Genomic DNA, 10,012 nt, shown 5'->3' on the forward strand with positions numbered 1-10,012 from the left:
TGGGGGTCGCGAGTTCGATCCCTCAGCCCCCTTTTTATTTCTTTTCTTGGCGAATTTCGCCGGTCCCAGCCCCCATTTCGAGGCCCGCCTGGCACATCCCCTTTTTTTGTCTTACTTTGGTGAGGTCTCGGGTTCGATCCCTGCAGACCTCGCCTATTTTTTATTTAATTTTTTTGACACCCAAAATTTCCAGAATTCACCTGTAGCGAATTTCCAGATTCTGGAATTTTGTTACACATTTTTGTGAAGCGATTTACGGGACTTTTAAGCACCTCTTTATTTGTCGTTCGTTAGGATTCTTAAGACAAGTTAAAAGTATGATTTGGTCATTTGTTTAACTAAAATTTCTAGCATTTCAACCAAGTGAACATCAATCTTTTAAGAGCCTCTATTTGCACATAAAACACGAGTAATCTCTAATCTATTAACATGCTAAAGAAAGACTTAAAGTCATGGTCAAAATCTTGCACAAATACATACATATATACTTTCATACTTTCCGAAAGACACAAAATTTAAACACATCATTCATGCAAGAATCTAGCAGCACAACATACCCATCCTACAAATTCGTTAGGGAGCTAAGGACAAGGACATACGAAGGGGAACAACCTTAGTTTCAAGAGTTTAAGAAACGTTCGAAAGAAAGTACTCTTGGAGAAAGAATTTCATGAGAGAAACCCATACCTTTATTGATGTTCAAACGAAGAATTCGCTACCCAAAATTCTTTCCAAAAGTCAGTCCAAGTTACTTCAACGTCCACACCACTCAACGAACAACTCCTCTTCGCCTTAATATTTTTTTTTGATTGCTTTGTTTTTCTTAAAATTTTATGTGAGTTCTTCAAGCATGAAGAACTGTTGATATTTGGCAGAAATAATATGAGGAAGATGGAGAACGTGAGAGAGAGTTAAGAAGCGTGAGAGAGAGAACTATTAGGATTAGGAGACTAATTCAAGAATTAGTCAAATAGAATTTAAAATAAATAAATTCAAATCTGGGTTTTTTTTTAATTTATACGCGAAACGACCATTATGCCCTTAAAATTTCAGATTTTTAATTAATAATTAACTTATCTTAAGTACCTATTATTAATTTTTTTTTCGGATCGTTACAGTTGCTAGAAGGGACAGTTTGATACATGAAGTATTGAAGTGGAAGGAATTAATTATAGTATCCAGATGCCAACTATGTGGGGCTAGAACAAAAGGGACCAATAACCATATATTTTTGCACTACAGTTTAACAGCGTAGATATGGATCATTTTCCTTAAGTCTCACAGATACAAAGTAGACCATGCCTAAGCGTATTGCAAATTTTTTGAGCTATTGGATCAGAGAAGGAGGAAGCAAGAGTAAAAGATATGGTGGAGGCTTATCTCTCGTTATATCTAGTTGACTGTCTGGAGAGAGGAATAGTAGAAGTTTTGAAATAGGGTTAATTCAATTTATAAAGTGGAATTGTATTGTATTTTTTTATTTTTGGTATAAAGAGAAAGGTTTAGAGGAAACGGAACAGCTTGTAGACTTTTTAGGATCCTAGTAAATTTTCCTTTGTGTTTTCTCTTTCTTTTCTCTTTTGGAAGTCTCCTGTATATCCATTATGCCAAAAATGACACCATTACTATGTTCAAGAAAGTAAATAATTTCAGTGAATATTTCCTTGAGAGGGTCATGTTCCAACCAATTATCACATCCAGAATAAAGTCTTTCTTCCATTTCCTACCTTTATTAAAGAGTTGGCATGTAAGTAGTTCCAATGGCTTGCAGTAGCTTTCCAGACCCAACTTGAAAATTATAGGATACTTGGTAGACTATGATCCTATTTGGATGGGCTTAAAAGCTGGTCAAACTGACTTAAAATTCAGTTTTTGACTTGTTAAAGTGTTTGACAATCATCACAGTGACATATTTTAAGTCAAAAATGACTTATTTTAAGTTAAAAGCTAAAAGCTAGGTGAGGGTTGCTTTTTTTTTTCCAACTTAAAAGTCATTTTATGTTGACCAAGTATATTACCTTTTTGCCCTTAATTTTTTTTTTATTTTTATTATTATTATTTTTATTATTATTATTATTATTATTAATATTATTATCAGTATTATTTTATTATTATTATTATTATTATTATTTTATCATTATTATTATTATTCTTATATTACTTTTTTTATTATTATTATTATTATTATTATTTTGTTATTATTATTATTATTTTTATTATTATTATTATTATTATTTTTATATTATTATTATTATTGTTATTTTTATTATTAATATTATTATTATTATTATTTTATTATCATTATTATTTTTATTTCTATTTTTATTATTATTATTATTATAATTATAATTATAATTATAAAAAATTTGTGATGATAAAGAAATATGTGAATGATTGGAAATATTATTACTTATGGATATAAAATATAAATTCATTTGTTTTAATTTTTTTAAGTATAAAAACCTTAAATTAATCAACTTTTTATCATGTTAACAGTTTTAAGTGTATTTCAGACATTTTGATAAAAAAAGTGTTTACCAGTACTTATTTGCCAAACACATCAACAGTTTTTTTTTCAACTAAAACACTTTTGTCCAAACACATAACTACTAATTTTAAAAATAAGTTTCATCACTTTCACAAGTACTTTTTAAAAGTTGCTTTTTTTAAGCCCATCCACAAACCGTCTCTATATACAATTCAACATCTAGGCATCCTCAATATTAGCTATGATGTTAATTTATTTTACTTCTGAATAGTGATTTGTGTGTTAATTGATGACTAGTGAGCATGAACTTTGGGTTATCAGCTATTGGGCACCGACACTTGAATCCATCCATAATTTCATTACACCTGGGATTTACTTACCATTTGTCAAAAAAAAAATTCATTACACCTGAGGCTTTTCAAGGCCATGGTGGAAACTGTACTTTGCCCATCTTATTGCGTTCATGCAGTCATGGTGCTAAATCTCACTTGCCATTCACATTCCCTCCATAGCTTCATTTATAGGCTTTTCTTTGTCCTCCATTCTTTAGAGGAACCTGTTGGATGATGGTGCAAAGCAATAAGGCAAAAAGTATCGCTCATCTGAAGTTCTTTACTCTTTATTTTGGCGTTAAGAAGGGCATAATTGCTTTCCAAATAATTGATAAACTTGGTGACTTGACCATGAATTGGTAATTCTCCATTCTTCAACATTCAGATGTTGTATTAGCAAGAATGCATAACTGGCTTTTATTAGTTTCCCCTACTATATGCACATTGTTGGCATGATATATACAAGCTGCTGACCTGGGACTTTGGAGCAGATATTAATCTAATAAGTACTCCAACTGATGTTGGAATTTTCCTCCCATTAATTGAAGCATTTTTTTTTGTATTATTTTTTACCTTTTATTAGCTTTATTCAGGCATGGATTTATAGTCACTGGTAGGATTTCAATAAAACATCTCTTAATTCAGACATCTTTTGCCACTTTTCTTCTTGTACTCTTGTCTTTGACTTACATAGTATAAGATACATCTCTTACGTTTGAGGGGTTAAAAGCAGTTTTCACTTACAATTCTTTTCTTGCTTATTTGAATGGTTTAGATCTGTATGATCAGAATTTAATTGTTTGAAGAGAGAGACAGGTAAACTGCAGTCTTTTTCTTCAGTAAAATTAACAAATAAGTGCAAACTTTTTCACTTCACTTTATCTGTGGAGCAAATTGCACTTCATTTTACTAGTATCTCTGAGCGTCTTGCCCATACTTGCTCCTCATGAGGACATCACGTTACACTCTGTATTGCTCATACACACGTGCGTGGGTACCTGGTAAAGTTGCATCTAGAATCAGATACTTCATCACATAAATTTTTGTATTCAGGGTTGTGGATCGAGTTTGGATACGAATGTTGGAGGGTGGCCAAATGAGTATATATTTCGATTAGTTAAAGATATTGAACTTAAAAAATAAAATTTAATTTTTAATATTTTATCCATAAGATATATATAAATCTGTATGTGTTGACACAAATCCAAAAAACCAAACCAAATAGTGAGTCAATCTATACGCTTGATCATAGATGTAGTCAAAGCACCAAAGGTGTTGGTGATTTTTGGTAGTGGTGGAAGAAGAAATGTTGTTTGGTGAGTTGGCATGCCATTTTGGTTAAATTGGATGGGGCTAACAGAGGAATCACAGGTTTGACCCACTTTATATCATTAAAGGTATATATTGACCGATAGTACATTAAGGGCATCTATAGACCGAGTATGTTGTTGTTGTTTGTTATGGACCAATAGTATAACATTGAGGGCATGTATAGACCAATAGTATAACGGACGACAATATTAAACCTTTCAAATTGTAGGGGCAAATTTGATCCTTTTCTCTAGTTTTAACTAATGAAGCACAATGAAAGTTGGGTGTTTTGCTCCTTTCTAGAGGGAACCTTATTTTTGATAACTTTCAAACAAACTTCATCTATATCCGTGGCTTATTAGCGATAAGTTTGACTTAAATTCACATCAAAAGAGCAAAAAAAGTATGTACATGCTGATAATTTAGGTTATATTAATCTATGTACTCCCTCTATTCCAATTTGTAAGACCATATTTCCTTTTTGGTCCATCTAACAAAATGACCCTAAATTTGGAAACTAATATTACCCGTAATGACAAACTTTAACCGCCACTATTGTGATGACATTTTTAAGATCACCACAACAACAAACTCGATCTAATCCCTCAAGGGAGGTCCACAAGTGAGGTATGAGGAGGATAGAGTATCTGTAGATGTTATCCATGTTTCTGATAGACCTTCTGCTTAAAATATAGGTTATCCTAGCTGTTAGGAAAAGGAAATGTAGATATGTAGTAGCAACAACAAAATAATATGAAATCAAAACTACTTCACAAAATAAGAGGTAAGAACAACAATGACAATAAAATAATGTAATTATTGAAGAGTGCGCAAAAACACAAGCACATGTGATAAGTGATATCTAAAACGGAAGAACAAGAAATTACAAGGATAGTGCTAATACCACTAGTAAGAAATAAGAATGAAGGTCCAAGTATGACCACTAAGCCTATTCCGTAGAAAAGCGAGAGAATGCTCAACTAACCACTAGCCTTTTACCCTAGTTTGTGACCTCCAAACCTTCTATCTATGATCATGTCTTCGGTAAGCTCAAGATGTGCCATATGCTCATATCTTGTCTAATCACCTCCCCCAAATACTTCTTTGGTCTGCCTCTACCTCTCATGTTGCCCACTGTTGCCAACCTTTCACACCTCCTCAGTAGGGCATATCTACACTTCTCTTTATATGCCCAAACCATCTCAACCTCACCTCCCCAACTTGTCCACCATAGAAGGCATTACCAACCTTGTCTGTAATATCTTCATTCTTAGTTTGTCTCTCCTAGTATGCCCATACATCTACCTCAACATCCTCATCTCGCAACCTTCATCTGCTGAACATGTGAGTTTTCGACTGGCCAACACTGTCCCATACAACATAGTTGGCCTAACCACCACTCTGTAACTTAACTTTAGTCTTGGCAGTATCTTTTATCACACTAGCCTTTATAGGTGAGCCTCCGCATTGCCATCCCGTACCAATACAATGTGATGTCATCATCGATCTCCTTGCTACCTTGAATTGAAGACCCTAGAGACACTTGAAAAATTCTCTCTTGGGGATGACTTAAGCATCAAACCTCACTTCCACCTTGACCTCATGTGTAGCATCACTAAACTTACACTCCACGTATTTTGTCTTGGTCTTGCTTAGGTTGAACCCTTTGGACTCTAGAGTTTTGTCTCCAAACCACCACCCTATCTCTAACTCCGCTACAAGTTTTGTCAATCAGTACTATATCATCTTCGAATAACGTACACCATGGCACCTCACCTTGGATACGCTGCATCAGTACATCCATAACCAGAGGGAAAGAAACAAGCTTAGAGCCGATCCCTGGTGTAAACCGTTCATGATTGGAAAGTGCTCCGACATTTCTCCCATAGTATGCACTTTAGTCTTGGCCCCATCGTACATATCCTCAATCGCCCTAGTGTAAGCCACAAGTACACATCTAGCCTTCAAACATCTCCGGAAAACCTCCCTTAGGACTTGGTCATAAGCTTTTTCTAGGTCAATGAATACCATCTGTAAACTTTTTTTCCTATACCTACACTGCCCCACCAGTCTCCTCACAAGGTGGATGACATTTGTGATGGAACACCCCAGCATGACTCTGAACTGGTTCTCAGTAATATATACACCCTTCCTCACTCTCATCTTCCCCACCTTTTCCCACACTTTTATAGTGTGTCTCAACAACTTGATACCCCTATAATTGTTGCAGTTCTGAATCTCATTTTTCTTTTTAACAATGAATCGTGGTACTCTACCTTCATTCTTTGGGCATCTTTGTTGTCCTATTAATGACCTTAGACAACCAAGTCAGCGACTCCTAGCGTGCCCCGCCTGTACTCTTCCAAAACTCCACAAGAATCTCATCTGGCCCAGTTGCTCTCCCTCTCACACATAACACCCTTAAGCTCGTCAACCTTTATGGACCTGCAATACCCAAAAATCTTGCGTCTCTCGGTGTACTCCAACTATCCCAACACAATGTCCCTATCCCTCTTTCGTTCAAGAGCTTGTAAAAGTATTTCTGCTACCTCCATCTAATGAGTGCCTCCTCCCCCAATAGTCTGCCTCCCTCGTCTTTGATGCACTTCACTTGGGCCGACACGGGCCCCTCTCTCTCTTGGCTTGACCGCTTGACTAACCTTTAAAACTTTTTATCCCCTCTTTGCCCCTAGCTCCTCATACAGTCTCCATAACCACGTTGTTTAAGACCACAAGTTTCAAAAGCCTTATTGCCACACAATTCTTATGACATGTTCAAGGCCAGTGGTTTTGAAAGTCTTCTGCTTTGTTTAAGTCTGTATCTAGCCGAGTAGGTTCACATTAATTGAAACACACTAAATAATTGTTATTCTGACAAGGCTCACTTTGGAGCAGTTTTAGCTACGCCTTGATTTCATCATCCCCTCTTTCCATGGGAACATTTTACAAGTTTGAGTACAACCTGACAAATCTTATATAATATTGGACTGGAATGGACCAACATGGTTAGTATTGATTCATATATCTATACTCCGCCATAGTTGGTATTGATGCATAGTTTGGGAAATATCGAGTAAAACTTATGATTCACATTCTTTATTTATGTCATGCTTGAGAGATGAAAGTCAATACTGAGGGGGGTGTCCCGGAGTCAAACATTGAAAAAGGATGTGGGTATTTGTTACCTTAGCAAGAAAAAAAAGGGATGTGGGTATGGCTCGATCCAACATGTCTTTGCTTTATTTAACCAGTGTCAACACAATAACCTTGACTTCTGAATGATCCTTTCTTTTATTATACTAGTGTATCTTTGCCCAAGCAAGGAGTTTGAAACTAGCTTTTGGATCCAGAAGGGTTTTTGTGAGATAAAAATGTAAAACACAGGGAGGCAAACATGCGCGATGTCCTCTTTATGCAAGAAGTTTTTGAAATGGGGATTTGAAGATTAAATATGTTGAAGACAAACAAACTAGAGGTGGCTGTTCAGATCTTCTATCCTACCCTCTTTCCTTCTGCGCGTGCAGTATTAACGTTGGTCCATTATGGTACTCCGTGTCTGTTAATTCATTCCTTTCTCAAATCTTATGTAGCCATGTAGGTGGTCATCGGTTAAAAATGACTGAAGGCTGGAATTACACTCCCTTCTTTCACTTGAATGGAAGGTGTAGGACCCTTATCTTCCATGGTTTGTGGCTGAATTTTGAACTGGTGTCATTAACATATATCTTTTCAACCTGATTTTGCTCCTTGTTGAGCAAATGTATTTACCATCTATATCTCACTCAGATTTTTTTTCCACTTATTGCTTCTACCACGAGGTTTTTGGCAACTTTGCAGGCCTTTTACTAAGCTTGCTTCTTGTTCTTCCTCAGTTCTCTCTTGCATTAGTGAATAAGTTCATCTGTTAGCAAGCTAGTTGTTGCATTCTTGAGGTTTTGGTAACTGCATGCCTTTTACTAGCTTGCTTTTTGTTCCTCCTCAGTCTCTCTTGCATTAGTGAATAAGTTCCATCTCTGAGCAAAAGCTTATTTATTGCATTCTTGAATGTTGGTATGTTATGTAATTACTTTGACCTGGCTATTAAGTTGATATTTTTTCATTAAAATGTAGAAATAGCAATAAAGTCTCCACTTGCTGTTATTGGAACAAAAGCTGTGTTGCTGAGAAGTAGGGATTTGACAGTGGAACAAGGCCTGGATTATGTTGCCACATGGAATTCTGGTGCCCTGTTATCAGATGACTTAAAAGAAGCAATTTCAGCACATAGCCAGAAGAGAAAGCCCAAATTTGCTAAACTCTAGTTTGGTAAATCATGGAATTTGAAAGTGTCAAAAGATATGCATGTGCGCAAATAAGACTCTGTGTTGGTCGAGTGATTGAGACCGAGGAGACACGGAATGATCCATAAGTGTCTGTCTGACTTTATGAAGAGCTTTTCGTAGAACCTCTATTATGCTCAAGGTCGGCTTGGATATTTCTGTCTTGTGAAATTGTACTAAGTTGTTAGCCTGAGAAAAGATATCGTATGGAAAATCATCTACGTGTTTTTACGTGCTGCCTACATCATACTAATGTTGCAGCATATGTATTGTCATTCTATGACTTGTGTTAACTGACATCTCAACAAAACCAATGTCTAGCTTTAAATAACGTGCATAGTCCTGCTTGCAATTAACGATCAAATGCAGTTGCCTAGTGAGCAAGAATTCTTATGTGGTGTACAAGAGAGTTGTCCTTTCTTCTTTTGTCAATGCTGCTGTGGGTCTGTGTATGGATTATGGTAGAAATGAGAATACCTCTACACTGGCCAATAGAAACACTCCATTTGACTCGTATAGAGTAGTTGTATCGTGTTTAGGTCTGTACTGTTGTATTTTCTTATTGTATGGCGAATTGAGGACGGACCCAAGTATTTTGTCTCTAAGATGTGCATTCTCGTCAAAAGGAAGAATGTACGCGGTCGCCCCTCTGTTTTAGTGGGCATCTCTACACCTAGCTAAACCCTACTATATATCTAGGTGTTTTACATACCCTTTTCTAATGGACTTAATTTGCTGTGTACCTTTCTTATTATCTACTTCTGCCATCTTTCTCCCACATTCTGGAGTGGTGTGTTTGACTTTGTGGTGCTGGATCCTAATTTGAGTTTGATTATCTATCCTGCAAACCTATTCCTACCTCATTGGATCCTAATTTGAAGTTATCTTCCACTTTCAGGTTTCTTCTTCTTTACCCGCGGCTCCTTTAAAAGTTGAATTTTTTAACTAACACAAAACCCCATCTATCTTATGCCGTCTAAACCTTTAGGACCCGTTTGGTTGGCGGTATTAGATAGAATAATCCATGGACCATCTAATATATTGTTTGGTTACTTCATTTAATTTAACCCATGAATTGCTTATATACCATACGTGGTCTTATCTTATTCCGTGATAACTAATCCAACGTTTGTTAAACCTTGGAGAAGACCCCTAAATGACTAAATTAACCCCTTATTCCTTTTTCTTAATTTCTTTTGTAATTTAATTTTCTTTTTAATTATATTGGAATGGTTATAAATGTTCTTTTTAAATTCTCCAAATTCGTTTAGTGTAATTTAATGAGTTCACTAATATATTTTTTCTCCATTTGTTCTTGAATTTTTTTTATTCAAGATAGTTTGTCGATTACTCTCTTGAACTATTTGTTTTTTTTTTTTACAAAAAAAAAAAAGCTTTTGGTATTGAACAATTTAAGAAGTCTTAAATCTATGTTAAGTTTAAAATATTCTAGACCAACAAAAAATTAGAAATACACAGTGCCATGCCATCTATGACCTTCTTAGTGGTACATCACACTTTAAAATTAATAACAATTTTATCTGTTTATTTATATATATATA

At 35.3% G+C, this 10,012-nt stretch overlaps 1 protein-coding gene across 2 annotated transcripts in view; it reads left to right on the forward strand.

Moving 5' to 3' along the window:
* LOC107020723 (delta(3,5)-Delta(2,4)-dienoyl-CoA isomerase, peroxisomal) overlaps window positions 1-8,882 on the forward strand; it is a 19,379-nt gene extending 10,497 nt beyond the window's left edge. The window contains exon 3 of one of the 2 annotated variants that reach the window (XR_003578528.1): window positions 8,242-8,378. Coding sequence is in view for 1 of the 2 variants with exons in the window: in XM_015221189.2 (XP_015076675.1) it covers window positions 8,242-8,432 (191 nt within the window). In the remaining variant the exon portion in view is untranslated. Of the gene's footprint in view, window positions 1-8,241 lie in introns of both variants that reach the window. The other variant, XM_015221189.2, reaches the window with a different exon arrangement.
* Window positions 8,883-10,012: the final 1,130 nt, after the last annotated feature.

This window comes from Solanum pennellii, chromosome 5 (assembly GCF_001406875.1).
Source record: "Solanum pennellii chromosome 5, SPENNV200".
NCBI lineage: Eukaryota > Viridiplantae > Streptophyta > Magnoliopsida > Solanales > Solanaceae > Solanum > Solanum pennellii.